The sequence below is a fragment of the Xenopus tropicalis genome, chromosome 9 (genome assembly GCF_000004195.4).
Source record: "Xenopus tropicalis strain Nigerian chromosome 9, UCB_Xtro_10.0, whole genome shotgun sequence".
Classification (NCBI taxonomy): Eukaryota; Metazoa; Chordata; class Amphibia; order Anura; family Pipidae; genus Xenopus; species Xenopus tropicalis.
In genome coordinates, this window is record NC_030685.2 from 66,949,195 (window position 1) to 66,967,161 (window position 17,967).

Consider the following 17,967-nt stretch of genomic DNA (forward strand, 5'->3'; position numbering starts at 1 on the left):
GTTTGAGAAGGGACAGTCAGGTTGGCAAAATTTAGATTTAGGGACTTCAAATAACAATTACAGCAGCCCTACCAGCGAAAAATGATCAACATGACCTATAGGTAACTTTTTGTGCACATTAATACTTTCAAAAGTAGTTTTTCTGTGTCAGTATCACTTTAAAAGGTGAACCACCCCGTTAAAACATATGCACACGGCTAAAATCACACCCCCTTTTTAATAGCCATACAACCCTGAAAGGGTTAAAAGAACTTTCCGTGACGTACGTACTTGGCTTTGCTCTGAGCCTGACCCCAGTTACTCTTCCAGTAGGGACCTGCCCTTTTCTCTTCCCGCAACGGAAGTGGAGGGGTAAATAAACTGCGGCAGAGATGCAGGCTTGCAGCCATTGTGATGTTGGGTTATTTAGACAAGAATTTGTGCGATTTAACACTTGACAAAGTGGAAAGATGGGTGGGGATTTCCAGCTATGCTACAGTATACAATTTGTAACATAAATAAAAGTTAACTGTTTTAATGGGAATTGTGCAATTCTTATTAGAGGAATGTACCAGAACCACTTTCTTTCTAGTTTGCCCACATGGCACAAGGGGTGAGCCAGCGGGACGTCTGTAGTCACTACTGACAACTGCAACGTGCTCTGTCAACTGTCAGCTTGCATGGCTCTTCTGGTATGTGGAACATTCCTGGTTCCTATGTTGTGATCGCAGCGGCTAAATATCCATAAGCCTGAGTAAATGTGCGGTCTCGCCAGAGTGCTTAGGGCATTTGTCCGAAGCCTATACATAGGTGCAAGTGCAATCATGAAAAATGAAGACACTTGAGAGACTGCATCTTAACTCGAGGGTCTCTTGAATGAAACATCTTTGGACTTTACGAGTTTAAGCAGTGAGAACACAAGACAAGTTATAGACCCCTGGCTTCTTTATGAGAGGTGAAGACATTTCCAAGAATGGTCCTATGACTGTAGTGGGGGCTTGGAGCCTTTTTAAAGATCAGTCTGACACTCAAGGGCCTTATTTGTAACAAAGACCTGATAGGCTACATTTAAAGTATTGGAAACTAGAGTCCATATGTTTTACAAAGTGAAGCAATACCATAACACCATTCAGAAAGGCACAAGAATTATGATCAGATTGTTTTGACATCAAAAGTTTAAACTTTGAAGGCCTGGATCATTACTGCTATAAAGATGCTGAACCTTTAGGCTGGAGCAATACATTCAGTATATAAAATATGGCATTTCTAACCATATTCATTTGTGAGGTTTAGTTCTCCTTTAATAGCGTTTATGTGCTTGCAAAAAATCAGCTTATTTTGTGCTCGGTGCATCTGTTCATAAATGAGCCTTATTCTTTATAAACAATCTTGTTTTTCACTGGCATTTAGTAATAAGTGTTCCTGTTTCGTAACCATATTACTCAGCAGAAAACCAGTGGGATTCTACTGGGATCTACTCTGCTGCTTACACTTACATAATGAATAATGTGAGAGAGAGCGCAGGTTATCACCCAACGACAGGGTTTCAATAAACTATATCTGCCTAATCGATGCCTTTCTAATCACAGGCTGAAAAATGGTGTTTGACTTTGGAGCCATTGTGGAATGTACATAGTGCTATTTTAGAAAGATCCAAATACAAGACTGAACCAACATGTTTCTCTTTATAGCAAGCCTAATTGCCTATAATAGGATTATAAAGTGACTTGCTGAAGAACTCCTGTGGAAGTAAATGATGAGAGTGCTATCCTTGGCCTACAGGAAATGTTTCCATTCTCAAAATCTGACATTGTTTCGCATCGCTTTCATTAGAGCTTTCACTTTATATGGCAGTCGTGTTCAACTCTAATTCCAAGTCTAATTGCCCTCCGTTTTCAAGGATCTTTTGGCTCTCTGTGCAGCGACATGATTAGACCTGCGAGGCAACATAAATGCACTTCAAAGGGAATCTTCATAGAGAAGCCTGGCTTCGTTATGTTTCCTGCCATCGTTTGGACACAAAATTTGGAATCATTTTGCTTGTAAAGGCATTGCGTACTTATGTAATAGATTGTGGATTTAAGAGCAGTTAATGTTTCCCATTATTTGAGCTCATAAAAAGCTTTTGACTTCATTTGCTTTATTTTGGAGGAAAGCTTTGCTGTATCTATAAACACACAGCAATACAAACATGACCCTGTTTGACAGTGATGAGAAAGTCAGAATTTTTTTAACCCGACCCGCAACCCACACCCAACCCAGCACAAAGTCCTATTTTACAGCTTGACCCAACCTGACTCCCCTCTGATTATTCATATATGGTTGGGATCAGCCAAGAAAGAGGAAGGGTCAGCCCTATTACAACAAAAAGGGGAGGAGCCCTGCTTGAAGTCCAACCAGCTATCTGCAAAAACCTCACCAAGGGCTCAATTCTTTGGCCCAATAGATTCTGAGTGTCAACCTACTCATCACTACCATGTGCCTTCCTTGCAATGAACACCCAGGGGCACATTTATTGAAGTACGAATCCGAATCACGAAATCCGATAATTTCTGATGATTGTAAAAGCCAAAAAATCCGTTGATTTGAATACGAAGATTTCATACTTACGATCCAAAAGTTCCGAAATTTTCATATTGGAACGAGAATCACGAGAATGGTGATCCGAAAGTCACAAAATGTTCGTATCCGAACGATTGTAAACTACGGGAAAACTTTCTGACTTTGATCCTTCAATGCATGATTTTGGCCCAAGGAAAGTCACGATACTGAAGCTTGAATGAATCCGAAACTTCCATATTTGTTGCAACAAATACGATTTTGTCTCGCAAATTGTTGCAAAGTACGAAAAAGTCACGCAAATTAACGAAAATATCACAGAAAATACGCAAAAGTTGTAAACTTTAGAAAAGATACAAATTTTTTGTAATCGGACTTGTCGTACTTTAATGAATGTGCCCCCCAGCTGAATTAAGCATTTTGTGACATAATCCAGCTCCACTTTCATGTGCCTTATCCTGTGTATTTTACCAGAATCATAGGTTCTCTGTTTGGGGCCAAATTCTGAAAGTCGTGCAGACAGGAGTCAGATTTTCAAAATTCATTAGTGCAGCTACAGCCCATTAGAAGTTACTATTCCTGTTCCTATTATACCAGAGAACAACAGTTTTACTACTGGAAAGTATAGCTAACTTTCTTTAGCCCTAGTTCCTCAAGCTTTTGGCAACTTAAAGCTCTGCCAACTCAGCATTTGGCTTTCAGACTTGTTAGGCACAAACTCCTTATCTCATTGCAGTTTATAATTGTATTTATAATCCCAGTACAAGTAGCCAAAGGGGACGTGACCAGAACATGTTTTGCAACTTATTGCTCACTGCTACTCAGTAAAGTTTGTGCTTTACTTTCCCCTCACAAAATTCTGAATTTAGCTGTATAATGCATACAGATGAAGGGGGCTTATCTGTTATTAAATACAGGGCATCTTGCACACATAGCATGTGTCAGCTTTCCATGATGATTGCCATTCAATATTATCCAGATTTAGGGAAGACTGGGCATTCCATGTACAGAAGGCACATAGATGAGATGGTGTATTGACACACCATGGGGGACAAGTCAACCAAATGGGGCAATTGCACAGATTTTCTCATACGGAGACATACCATCTATACTTTCATAAGATTTCCCTTGGTGAAAGCACAGTTCTGCAGGAAAATTATAGAGGTATTAAATGCCCATTAAAGAGTTTAATGTACCTAAATACAACTGAGTTAGCTTCACTAGAGATCTCTGTATAAACATCCCTTTTGGTATACAGACTGGCAGAAGTTCACTCTGCAGTGGGTTTCCTCCACTCATATTTGCTTCCGAGAACAAGGAAGTTAGAAACTGAAACTAGTTCCACTGCTTTGGTTGACCTAGTTTAGCACTACTCATAAAAAATCATATTCAACAAGGGGGTTTGGTGCCCCGTCAAGGCTCCTCAAGGTTTACATTACAGTATTTCTCATTGTAACTTTTTTGTTTTTTTTTAATGAGAACGGAAATGAGGGTGAGCAAAGTCAAACAAATGGTTTCCTGTCTTGATATATAGAGAGAGGGCCAGCTCAGTGAAGAAAGTTCCAGGTACCTGCATGCTGACAATATAACACAGACAGAGTGGTCTATTTTTGGGTATCAGAAAAAAAATAATGTAATGTATTAATGTAAGTTTGGGTCACTTAGAATTGGCTGTCAGTCAGAGGATTTGACAATGTTTCTTATTTAACTTTTAGCAAGACCTTAACGTTTACACCTCAAGATCAACCCGTGTAAAAGTACCCTAAACCCACGAGGCATGCATCACTATGACTAACGATACAAAATGAACTTTATACGCATCTGTTCTTAGTCTGCCAATGCAGTTTTTATACATAGAATGTCAGCAGTTTAACATAATTAAACTGAGCGCCCAAAATAGTTCACTTTCCTTCCCCTGAAAGTGTAATAGCCTCCAGTCGCAGAGGTGCAAGTCAAATGGTCGGAACTGATTTAACAAGCTGTATAAATATGCCAGACATGCAAGTTCACGATAAAACCAGTGTGCAGCTCTTCAGCCGTGATACAGCAATGCCCAAACGGATTAAGGCTTCCCACATTTTATACAGAACACAGCTGGAAGTGTGGTGCTGTGGCATGAGGCTACCAAGGAAAATCAGGAGATGAATAAACCAATAGGGAATTTAAAAATTTGAAAAACATAATTTAATATGCTGGAATAAACAGAAGTAGGAGTTATATCCCAACTTGTTTGTATATGTGTTTGAATTTACTATTACAAATGGCTTCTGCCAGTCTGCAAGGCTAGATTTAAAATCTTTGTGCCCCTAGGTGATGCCGCCCCTCGCTGCTTTGTTAAGAACCTTTGCCCCCAAGTTCAACCAAGATAAAGAAAAAAAGAAGCCACACTGAGGACAGGATATTTGACAGGTAGTGCAGTGCTCAGGGTGGCTCCCCAGCAATAGGGTGGCCTTCCCTAAAATCCCTAGGCCCGGGGCCTTCCCACAAATCTGGGCCTGCCAGTCTGCTCTTTGATGGGCATGGTATAGAGCTGCCAGAAACACAGAATCAACACAGCTGGCACTTTGGTTCTTTAATACCATAACAGACTAAAAAAGGTAAACCTTCCCTAAATCTGATTCCTTTGCATCCAAGCTGACTAGCAGCTGTAAGGGATTCTTCAATCAAAACCCTATTTACAAGCACAACATGAGCCACCTTGCTATTATGCCACATCAGAAATTAAACACGAAGAGGAAAGGAATGGTGTTGTTTAGTTTTTTTGTGTTTTTAATGCCTCCAGTGATGATCACATGAACATAGAAGAGTAAGCCAAGGAAGGGACACACAGAAGAAGGATTCTCATTAGATCGTCCTGCACCAGTTGGGTCACTGACCTTCAAGGGCTAGGTAAAGTTGTACTGAGCAGAATACAACCCTGGGGCACCCGATCAGTGTGAACATGTGTGTGCCCAACATGGCTTCCCACCCACTGTGAGTGTAAGAATACAACCCTGGGACACCAGATCAGTGTGGACGTGTGTGTGTGCCCAACATGGCTTCTCACCCAGTGGGACTGTAAGAATACAATCCTGGGACACCAGATCAGTGTGGACGTGTGTGTGTGCCAAACATGGCTTCCCACCAAGTGTGAGTGTAAGAATACAACCCTGGGGCATCCGATCAGTGTTGACGTGTGTGCCCCAGCATGGCTTCCCACCCACTGTGAGTGTTTTTTAACTTAATGCAAGATAATCATCTGATGAGAATCTTTGGTGCTTTGTACACAATGACTTCCTGTGTCCCTCTCCCTACTCCATCTCTATGGTTCCTGGACTAGGTGCACTGGTAAGAATCCAACCTGTACTAGCCTGTGCCAATTATGCAAATAAAGGTGATTTTAGGAAGATTGGAGGGCTGTTCATAATTTGATAAAGAATCCAACCAGCCAAAACTACAATAGACATCTAGCAAGCTTATTGGCTACACCAAAAGATCAAAACTTATAGCCTTGTGAAAGGAGCCTTCCCTAGCTATGCTTTGAAGGGAACACAACCTACTACAGCAGCACTGCTCCACCACAAATGTTGCTGGACTACAAATCTCAACATTCTTCAGCCTATTATCATTATATTTAAAAAAAACATAGTCATAAGGCACCCATCAGAGGCTTCCCTGCTTTACAGTTCCACTGGGGACTCAAAAAACCACCCACCTGTTTAAAAATAGCAGAGTAGTGCTAGTAGTGTTTTGGGTGGATCTGTGGGGTGAGGTGGCATAAATTGTCTCCTTTTCTTCCACACAAAATGTTGGGAGATATCATTTCTCCACTGCTCGCAATTTTAATCATAAAATTGGAGAAATAATTCAGTTACTTTACTGACATTTTAATACGCGCACAGATATATAGCTTTTGAATAAAATGACTTCAAATACACTGTCACTTTAATGCATTTGAGTTAACCCCTCGGTGCAGCCTGTGCTTCTCTCCCCAGCCCGCACCATTCCCATAAGCTCTGAGACATCCACTCAGCAGAAGAGAAGGCTGGAAGGAGATGAACACCCGAGGATCCCTTTTTTAGTCATATTTACATGTTCATGCCAGAGGCCTTTCAGGCTCATCGCTAGGACACATTCACAGACTTCCTTGGAGTATACATTCCGAGGGAAACAGTTACCATAATCCCCCTGTCACACAGCCAATCACTCACTCCGATCACATGAAAGAAATGTTATTTAAGAAAAAAAAAGGTACTTTGAAAAAAGTTTGGATTTTTCATTTTCCCCCTAAGTAGTTTGTGCTGTTGCCAGTTCCTGAGCCTCCTCTTACAGTCTGGCACATTCACATACACAGGGAGCCGAGCCAAGCCACCTTATTTAGAAGGAAAGGCGATAGCTTTGTAGTTTTACTGTACAATGTTAATAAATGTTTGTTGGGATCCAACCTACATACACATACACACAGCCTGACCATCTGGAGCATTTTGCACTATCTATGGCTGAGCTCTCTGATGGTTCCTATCTATTTTACCAGAAATAAAAGCAACTTATCAGAACACCTATTCCCCTGGTTTTAAAGTTATTTTTAAGTGTAACCACCACAGAAAGCACTTTTTTGGGTATACATCCCCTTTAATGTTTTATACATATCTAAAAAGCTCACTACAACTTCCTTTGCAGAGGATAATCTTTCTGAATCCCCATTCATATGATCTTAGTTGAACACCATGGGGTTACTATGAGGCAGTAGGAGAAGGAATCGCTGTTCCAGATGGAATGAATATCAAACTTCTCCCACAAATGGAGCAGCCAAAACTTGCATCTAGGTTTGGGGATTAGAATGACAACACTCCATGAGGTGTATTTTATTGCTGTGACCTCAAGAAAGCTTCAGGTGGTTTGTACTACAGCCTGAGGTGGCAGGGGTGGTTTAAAAATCCTATGTGCCCTCTCTGGCCATTTCCTTAAGACTTGTGCCCTTTACTGTAAGTCACTATTTTGCTACAATATTGTCCTTTTGTGTATGACAATGTGTATGACCCAAGTCACACACTGGTGCTTGCAAAGTAGATCTTACCTAGTCGATGCTGATTGCCATTAATAACCATTAGAGCCGCACTGGTCTCAGAGTCAATACTCCCTTCAATATACTACCTCTTTTAATAAAACCAGTTTAGGCATACGCCTTTGGCATTTAATGCAACTGATTTAAATGTACCTGCTGGTGAGGGGTGCGGCACAATAAAGGGAGGCAGCAGAAAGGAGAAGCAAATTATTTACTATAATGAAGGAAAGAAATGCGAGTTTATTTTGAGTTTCTTGGCTCACAAAGCAAAATAGGTTTGCAAACTGTATATTCTAATTGTCCCTTATATCTCTATTGAGATTATTTTATACAGATAGGTAAACAACAATGGCAAATGGAATTTTTAGAAGCATATTTATCAAATGGTGAATTCTAACTATCAAAGTTGATAAATATGCTTCTAAAAATCCCATATGAATGAATAGAAAGTGAGCTCTAATATCATATTTTGATAAATCTGCCCCAATAGAAAATTTTAGTGATGTCTTCAAATGAAAGGGGACCCAAACTTTTATGAAAACTTTGTTAAAGGGGCTGTTCACCTTTAAAGGAACAATTCAGTGTAAAAATGAAACTGGGTAAAATAGGCAGACTGTGCAAAATAAAAAATGTTTTCAATATAGTTAGTAAGCCAAAAATGTAATCTATAAAGGCTGGAGAGGGCAGATGTCTAACATAATGGTCAGAACACTACTTCCTGCTTTACAGCTCTGTAAAAGTTGTTAGCAGTCAGTAACCAATCAGTGACTTGAGGGGGAGCCATATGGGACACAACTGTTCAGGTAGTTTGCATTTGAATCTGACCTGTGTGCTCACAAACTAACTGAACAGTTATATCCCATGTGCCCCCCCCCCCCCTAAAGTAACTGACTAACTAAGAGATTAGAGAGCTGAAAGCAGGAAGTAGTGTTCTGGCTATTATGTTAGACATCTGCTCACTCCAGCCTTTATAGAATACATTTTTGCCTAACTAACTATATTAGAAATATTTTTTATTTTGCGCAGTCTATTTTACCCAGTTTCATATTTCCATTGAACTATTCCTTTAAATGAACAGAAAGATAAGAAACTCAAAATAACAAGAAAGTCATAGCCCCACAGAGCTGTACTGTATAGGCTGTGGGGGTCTGTGACCCCCATTTGAAAGCTTGAGTCAGAAGAAGGCAGCAAATAATACAAAAAACTATAAAGAATAAAAAATAAAGACTGACTGAAAGGTTGCTAAGAACTGTCCATTCTATAACATGTAACATTTCTAGTAATAAAATGAGATGGGCCTCTATATAAAGTGGATTCCTTGCCCTCCATACAAGGCAGGGGCTGTCCTTTTCCAATTACTTCCAACAGATGTCCTTTTTGTTAAGCTCCAACTACTCAGGGTCAGACTGACCCACCAGGTACCGGGAACAATCCCAGTGGGCCCTGCACCTGCCTGCGAGCCAGCCACTGCCACTCCAGCTCCGCTGCTTATATGATGTTAAAAAATAAAGATGGCTGTAGAGTTCACTTGCTGAATGCAGAGAAGTGTCAGTAGCGGTGGCAGGGGCGGGGGCGGGGGAGCAGGAGCAGCGGTGGCTAGGTGGTGGGCCCTTGAGCCGAATACCTGTTGGGCCCCGGGCCCTATTTTACACACATTTTGAAACTGCACATCAGTCAGAATCCCCCCTGGCCCCCTCTATTCTCCTGGGCCCAACTGTATAACGTAGCCTCGGTACCAGGGCTGCACATTATTCAGTGAATGTTTTACAGGAAAACACATTCTACAAGTCCTTTGTAAAACTGCGCATAACAATTTTTGAGTAAATAAACCATGACATTTTTGTTTAAATGACTTTTCCATTCCACAAACATGATGTACGGGCCAAGTGGAGGGCTGGTGTTGAGCTTGTGATGACTGGAGCTGCCAACACTCTCATCTCCATCATTCCCACCACTAGACAAGTCCAACGGTTGCTAAGGGAGTTATCACCGCTCCTGGACTTTTTCACCATTCTTTTGATTCAGACTACACAGAGGTTACACAGCCTGTGGCTTCACGTACAGAGACATCACAAAACACAAATAACCATTAATATGCCATATACAGAAGCACAGCAAATGACAAACCCTGTGCACTATAAGGCCCCCCCCTTTAAGTTAACTTTTAGTATGTTATAAAATGGCAAATTCTAAGCAACTTTTCAGCTGGTCTTCATTATTTATTTTTTATAGTTTTTTAATTGTTTGAATCTTCTGACTCTTTCCAGCTTTCAAATGGGGGTCACCGACCCCAGCAGCCAGAAACTATTGCTCTGTGAGGCTACAGTTTTATTGTTATTGTTACTTTTTATTACATATCTTTTTATTCAGGCCCTCACCTATTAATATACCAGTCTCTCTTTCCAACCACTTCCTGGTTGCTAAGGTAACTTGACCCTAGCAACCAGATAGCTGCTAAAACTCCAAATTGTAGAGCTTCTGGACAAAAACTGAATTAAAAAACTACAAATAAAAAAAGATGAGAACAAATTGCAAATTGTCTAAAAATTGCAAACTGTCTAAAAAATATTATTGGAGATAGTGGGTATTTTGCCACTTTAAGGGGATGCTGGAAGTTGTATTTTTGAAAGTTTCTTTAGCAACCTACAAACAAAGGATGCCAATGCTAGTTCTCTATGTATGAGAGGATTAGTTTCACATGAATATTATATTATGTATATAATTACAGAGCACTACTCGTATAGGCAGCTCCCTGTTGGTCTCCCCACCAATGCACCTGAGTTAGGGTGGCACCACCCCAGAAATGCATGTGTAACCTGCCAATCAGCTACTTGTTAGGCATTTCATATGCAGAGAAACCTTGTCTTTCCAGTTAACCATTATGGTTCTTAACATGAATCCAACCCTAAAACACCTGTCCATTTTGGGTGCTGACTAATAGGAGGGGAATACCTGGTATGAATACATAAAGAAACAGTGATGATATAAGCAATGAGAATAAGTGCAAGAGGGAGTAGTACTCAGCTACAGGGAACCTTGCACAGTCACAGGATGAAGATTTCAACAGGAAAGGTCCCAGCTGCAGCCACGCCAGCCCATAATATGCACCCACACAGGGACAGAGAATGCAGCAGTTCTTGTGCAACTCCCTGCCTACAGCACTGTGCTATGTATTTCTCTCCCAGACCATGCCTGGGCCACACCCTGCCCAATTCTACCCCCACCCCATGTTGCCCAGCACCCTGACTTCAGTAGCAGCTCCCTCTCCTTTGCCTGGAGCCTTGCCTTGGCGCCCCACAGCTGAGCCCTGGTCCCAGGCACATGCCGGCTCCTACCTGCTGAGTCACCCAGTCTCCCCTGTGCCCTGTGCTATTCTGTGCCCCCCTAGTGCCCCATGTCAGTGCTGTGCTGCCCAGTCACACTGCCCCCAGTTTCTTACCTGTACCAAAGCTGCAGACAGCGTCTTTTTGCGACTCTCCAAGCGCAGACAGTTCCCTCCCGCTGACAATTACAAACTTTCCTGCACAAGTCACTGCTGGAAGCAGCGTGTTCCTTCCACTTTCTTCCGGTCTTATGTCATTTACTATTCTTCCTGCGCTCTGCTCTTACTCCCCCTGCCGGCACTTTGTGCGCATTACACTGCACTTCCCATAAAAGGAGTCACATAAGGATAAAGGCGCACAGTGAAGCAACACCTGTGAGTACCTGACAGCCATGTACAGCATGAGAATAAGTAATAGCACATGTATGTAAATAATAGCACATGTATGTAAATAATAGCACATGTATGTAAGTAATAGCACATGTATGTAAATAATAGCACATGTATGTAAATAATAGCACCTGTATGTAAGTAATAGCACATGTATGTAAATAATAGCACATGTATGTAAATAATAGCACATGTATGTAAGTAATAGCACATGTATGTGTTGTTGCTCTTCAGTAACGTTTGGGGAGGGCAGAGAACAAATGCTTGCTGACTGGTGTCATATAACAAGGGATCAGCGCCCAATGCAGCAAGAGCAGCCAATTAGGAGGGACATTTTACAGACCTACTTTGTAGGGCTAATTTAATAAAAAAATTGGCACTGTGAAACGTGCAAACAATAGCATATTAACCCAAGTATTGCGACCAGGAGCACAACTTTGCACAGTTATGGCCAGCAACAGACCTGCGTACAGAGGGGCAATATGTGGGTAGTACCTAGGGCTTCCTGCCCCCGGTGTCGCTTCACCATATCTGTGACATCATAGCCCCTCCCACAATGCTACCGGCCTGCCGCAAGTTGGGTGGCATTTAGGTGCACAAGTTATGGAGCAGTGGCCCAGGGTGCAGCACCTTTGCCCAGGACGTGTGATGGGGCACTAAATAGGGCAAAATCATGCCCATTCTGAAAGCACTTCTGTCAGGGGCAGGGCTGTAATAAGGTTGCCACCTTTTGTGGAAAAAAATACAGGCCTTTCTATAAACTTTTTTCCCTATTAATAATAATAAGCATAATTTGTACCAGCCAGGCTGCAACCCCAACCATGGGGCATTACTAAATTAGGCACCTGCACTATCATCTACAAGATGTAACTGTATCTTTATAAAAGATGCTTCATGATGTCAGGTCCTGCTGTTTATAGGTTAAAGGTATAGCAGCCCATAAACACTACGGCTTTTAACAGAATTGCTAAGGACTGACTGTAAAAAGGGTGACCCATAGCAGAGTGGGGCAATAGGCACCCTACAATATCTGCCTCTGTACCAGTTCTAGCACTCTTAGGGGCTGAATTTCGGACTTCAAAAAGTACGAGTGGGCAAAAATCGTATTAGATAGGAAAATTTCGGATCGCATTGTGGGCGAATGAAAATATTGTGGTAAGATCCAAAAGTTCCAAAATTTTCGTATCCGAACGATCGTAAAAGGCGCAAAAAACTTTCTGACTTTGAACCTTTGGTGCATGATTTTGGAAACCTCCCATAGGACTCAATGGCACTCTGCAGCTCCAACCTGGCCCAAGGAAAGTCTCCCATAGGGCTCAATGGCTCTCTGCAGCTCCAACCTGGCCCAAGGAAAGTCTCCCATAGGGCTCAATGGCACTCTGCAGCTCCAACCCGGCCCAAGGAAAGTCTCCCATAGGGCTCAATGGCACTCTGCAGCTCCAACCCGGCCCAAGGAAAGTCTCCCATAGGGCTCAATGGCACTCTGCAGCTCCAACCCGGCCCAAGGAAAGCCTCCCATAGGGCTCAATGGCACTCTGCAGCTCCAACCCGGCCCAAGGAAAGTCTCCCATAGGGCTCAATGGCACTCTGCAGCTCCAACCCGGCCCAAGGAAAGTCTCCCATAGGGCTCAATGGCACTCTGCAGCTCCAACCCGGCCCAAGGAAAGTCTCCCATAGGGCTCAAGGGCACTCTGCAGCTCCAACCTGGCCCAAGGAAAGTCTCCCATAGGACTCAATGGCACTCTGCAGCTCCAACCCGGCCCAAGGAAAGTCTCCCATAGGACTCAATGGCACTCTGCAGCTCCAACCCGGCCCAAGGAAAGTCTCCCATAGGACTCAATGGCACTCTGCAGCTCCAACCTGGCCCAAGGAAAGTCTCCCATAGGGCTCAATGGCACTCTGCAGATCCAAGCTTTGGTATGAAAGTCATCATACCGAAGCTTGAATGAATAATGAAAATTTTGTATTCGCTGCAACAATACGATTTTGTTGCAAAAATTGTCGCAAAGTATAAAAAAGTTGCGGAAAATGAACGAAAAAAAATCATAGAAAATACGCGCAGTTCTAAAACTTGGAAAAAATAAAAATTTTTAGTATTCGGACTCAATGGTATATTGATATATGGGCCCCTTAGTCTTATATCAGTTCTTTCCTGTCAGCACTTTTATAGGTGCAACTGTTAAATCAAACCCATAACAGCTCCCACCCTGCCATGTACTGCCAAAACCCCCAACATCCCTGGCAAAGGAGAAAGAGTTTATATAGAAGTCCTGCCCCAAATAATTCACATATGAAACATATAGCTCTATATAAGAATTTACACATTCTCAAGTGCAAAAGAAAATCCAACTCTTTGTATCTTTAAATGACATTTTAATCTATGAATGTAAGCATATATTTACAATAAAATAATATAGCTTTGGGACACAAAAATAAGTACATTTGGTGTGTGTGTGTATATATATACTGTATACATATATATTTAAGCACACATTTTCATTATGCTTTATACATAGAAGTAAACATTAAAAACCTTTGTCAGTTGCATGCCTGTTTAATAAATAAGGTAAAACAATTTGGCACCATGTCCATTACATAACAAAATAAATAAAGTAACAAAATTAAATAAATACATTTCCCCCCCATAATGAGTAAATATTTGCATGAACAAGTATTGTGAGGAAGATTCCATAAATCTAGGATACAACACAATGTCAGGGTTTGTTTTTTTGGAAAACTGCAACAGATAAATGTTAAGTTAGGGCGAAGACACATGGGGCAATTAGTTGCTACAACTTTTTTTTTAAAAAACAGCGCGTGATTGGTCACGGCGACTTGTATATTAACCTAAGGCAGCTAAAATCACAGAGATTGGTCGCCGCGACCTAGTTTTTTAAAAGTCCCGGCAACTAATTGGCCCACGTGTCCTCGCCCTTAAGGAATCAGATTTTAATGCCCAGAAATTATGATATGTTGTATGTTGGGGAGGGGACCTCTCGCCCCCAGGCTGCTGCCAACAGCAGGAGGGCTGAAGGGCACCCTTCCCTTACTGTGTAATGTGTCTGTGCATTTTGTGCTATTTATAATTATATATATATATATTTACAAGTTTTCTATGTTTTCAGCATTACCCTTTAAAGGGGAAATAGACCTTCTATTAAACTATCCATCTGGCACTTTTTAAATGTAACTGCTAAGAGGATTCTTCAGGAAGCATCATCCCTGCCAGAGCTACATGGTCTTTTTAGCAGGGAGATGTATTAAAAGGTGCTAAGTTTGGTACTGGAGTAATCACCTATAGCAACCAACCACCAGGAAGGCAAACATAGTGCCTTTTATTACATATGGAAGTCTTATAGAATGTAGAATCACGCTGACCTGCTGGGCAGAGATAACAAATGATGACCTTGTCAGTTGCCCTCTGCTTTAAACAGCTTTACACGTGAGGCAAATGAGATTGCAAATATGCTGTAAAATAGATAACAGCCACTTAAATATACTGTATGCCCATTTATTAACCCTGTTGTCAGGAAAAACCTTTAACAAAGAAAGGAAGAAGTAAGATATTACATTTAGTGCCTAGTCTTTAGTCTTATGCATTGACCATGGCCCAATTGGTCTGAACAAATTCATTAAGACTATGTGCACAGCCTCACAGCTATCGACTCACATGTAGCTCTGCTGGATTTTGCCCAGTCTGGTTGCATATTAATGATCAGCCAATATCCTTGGGACTCGCCATGAAGCACCCCATTTATCCTGTTTATGCAAATAACTGGTTTAAAAAAATGGTTGAAACATATTTTTTAAAAAATAAAATGCTTTAGACTGCTAGAAATGTGAAACTGCCATTATCCTCGGCTGTAGTGATAGCGGTGCAAAGTCCCCTATTGTGGAAATTGGCATTTCACAATACAGAAATATTTACGGCTCACTCACTTCTCCTTTATCTGAATAGGAAAGGCATTGGCTAAGCAGCCCTAATGCTGTCAGGCAGAGATCATTCCAGAAGGAGAAAATGAGCATTCCCCAGTGATATCTGTCTGACTAGAGTCAGAGTCCGCCATAGGGAGCACATTTCACTTTCAAATAAACAGACAAGGGCATTCTGTTGATGTGATGAGAGAAGCAGTTAAACATACTGTGTGCCATAGTCAGTATACTGGCAGCTCCTAAATGACAACATTTTGAACCATCCCCAAGCCGCCCCCCACCCTGTACATAATATAATATGTCCTTTGTGCTTTAATCTGTGTTTATTCCTCCCTGATATCCCCTCTCATATTGGGGGAACAAAGCAAATGCCTATTCTAATACTGGGGCTTACAGGCCCTGGTGCACAATTACAATTCACACTGGGGCCCAGCCTTTACACCAGGCATCTATGGTACAGAGGAAACAGGGGCCCAGGAGTGTAAAGGGTCTAGTAGGCCCTAATTTATGGGCAATTTCAATGTGAATCTTTGTGAAATTGGTCTTAGCAATGAGACCCTAAATTAAATTTATTGTGGGGCCCAGTAACTTTTAGTTCCAGTTATGTCACTGCCTATGGTTGCCACCTTAATGCCATCCTATTTTTTTAGCTTCTGCTCAATTAATAACATCGACATCAAGCATCAAAATATCAGCCAGGGGACAACCCTAAGGTTACGCCTTCCCTCCATGCCAGGAATATGCCACATCATTGCTGCAGAATCTGGGTCTCTAAAAGGCTACCTGCTGTAGCGCTACAGGCCTATTACTGGATCCCATGGGGGATGGGCAATTGCACCCACTGCTCCCCAGGTAGTTACGCCACTGCATGTGGGTGGGCACATAAGAGTGAACAGTTTGGCTTTTTACAGGTTAATCCTCCCCTGTTTCTTTAAGTGTATAATCTACTGTTTCACAAAACACTGGATTAATCTGAAATGACTTTCCCATCTGATCTGAACCGCAGTAATTGTATAGCACCAATTCCAGTCTATGCCTGTCCTTTAAACATAATTAATAGGAATTATTCATTTACTCACACATATTCTGGGGTTAAATACAACAAAGAATAAGTAAAAAAACCATATCAAAATATCAAAGGAGTAGTAAATAAAAATTAAATGAAATAAGGATGTTTTATCTTTTATATCTTTTCTGTTACATTCAGCTTGACCAGTGTTATCTGCACAGTTTCCCCCAGAATATTTGATTGTTTAGGCTCGGCGTGGTTCCAGCCGGTGGGACATCTGAGACAGTGTCCTCTGGTTGTCAATCACGTTGAACTGGCGCACATAATTCCGCACGTCTTGGTGATTTTTGCCGGCAAGAGAGGCATCAGGATCTGGCAAAGAAAGAGATTCAGTTGTGCATTTTATCGTACCCACCTTGTGAGGTAATTTGTCCCATTCAGCAGACAGTAACAAGGGCATATAAACTCCTGAAGGTGTCGTAATATAACACTTCAACTAAGATGAGCTTAATCATGGAAAAACATTGTGCGCATTATATAGAGAGGATACTGTAACAGATCTAAACCCTCTTTAAAGGGGTGGTTTACCTTTAAAGGAGATGGAAAGTCAACAATCACTGGCCCAGCTTGGGACAGTTTTCTGCTAACAGGAGCACTGGCCTGGGTTATTGGGTAATGATTACAATCACTGGGGGGTGTAGCTTTTGGCACCCCCAAATGAGAGTGACTTCTCCTTTAAGTTAACATTAATATGTATGTGATAAAATGCCCTGGTTTTCATTTCTCTCGTTCAACCCACTGCCCGGTTGCTAGAGTAAACAAGACCCTAGCAACCAGATAACTGATGAAATACCAAACTGATGCTTTTTGTTTCCCCATGACATTGTCTTGTTAGACATCAGATATCCATATGCTGCCATGCAAATAAACAGTATGTTCTGTGCACACAGTAGGCTAGGCCTACATACACTCCTATGTAAATGACAAGGACAATACAGATAAATACACTGTATACACAGGTGTCATGAAAGATGGAATCTTGAGCTTTCCACCCTCGTTGTTTTCATATTCGAGGAATGACGACGGGAGGTAAAAATGAGACGCTGCATCATGCAATGAGCCATAACAAACATGTTTACATGAGAGTAAAGCTCTAAAATTAAAAGTGAGTGCGTCAGAGGGTCCAGATGGTCTCCATCCAGTGATATTAAAAGAAATTACAGTAATGACTGCATAACAATTAACCAAACTTTTTAATCAATCTCTGCTGGCAGGTGTTGGCCCAGATGATTGGAAAATAGAGAGCGTAGTTCCTCTTCACAAAAAAGGCAGTAGGGAAGAATATCTAATTAAAGATCCATGGGCTTCACACAGATCATAGGGAAACTAATGGAGGAACTGAATACAATTTTGGATAATTGACTTACAATATCCAAGGCGAGACGGATTTACTGTGGGTGGATTATACCAAAAACCCAGTGTGTTGATTTCATTAATTGAGTAAAGTAATAGATCCGGGGTGGTCAGTGCATATGGATAACTAGACATCAGCAGGAAGATATCTTCTACTGTGTCTCCTGTATCTCAGCACATCCATTCTACAGCTTAGGAACTGACTCAAGGACAGAAGACCTGTAGTTACTAATAACAGAAGATCAGAGGTAGGGTGGCCAGTGGGGTGCCTCAGGGATCACTGCTGGCCCTGTCTTTAATATATATATATCTGAGATG

General features: G+C 41.6%; 2 protein-coding genes across 7 annotated transcripts in view; both read right to left on the reverse strand.

The window, feature by feature from the left end:
• Nucleotides 1-11,205, reverse strand: part of map3k20 (mitogen-activated protein kinase kinase kinase 20) — a 90,919-nt gene extending 79,714 nt beyond the window's left edge. Inside the window, exon 1 of one of the 2 annotated variants that reach the window (XM_002934606.5) lies at nt 11,022-11,205. The gene's annotated coding sequence lies outside the window, so the exon portion shown is untranslated. The remainder of the gene's footprint in view (nt 1-11,021) is intronic. The other variant, XM_004917717.4, reaches the window with a different exon arrangement.
• Nucleotides 11,206-13,650: 2,445 nt separating this feature from the next.
• rapgef4 (Rap guanine nucleotide exchange factor 4) overlaps nt 13,651-17,967 on the reverse strand; it is a 163,705-nt gene continuing 159,388 nt past the window's right edge. For all 5 annotated transcript variants that reach the window (XM_004917715.3, XM_002934617.4, XM_031893350.1 and 2 more), the window contains one exon: nt 13,651-16,608. In XM_004917715.3, coding sequence (XP_004917772.2) covers nt 16,481-16,608 — 128 coding nt within the window. In that variant the 3' untranslated portion in view covers nt 13,651-16,480. The remainder of the gene's footprint in view (nt 16,609-17,967) is intronic.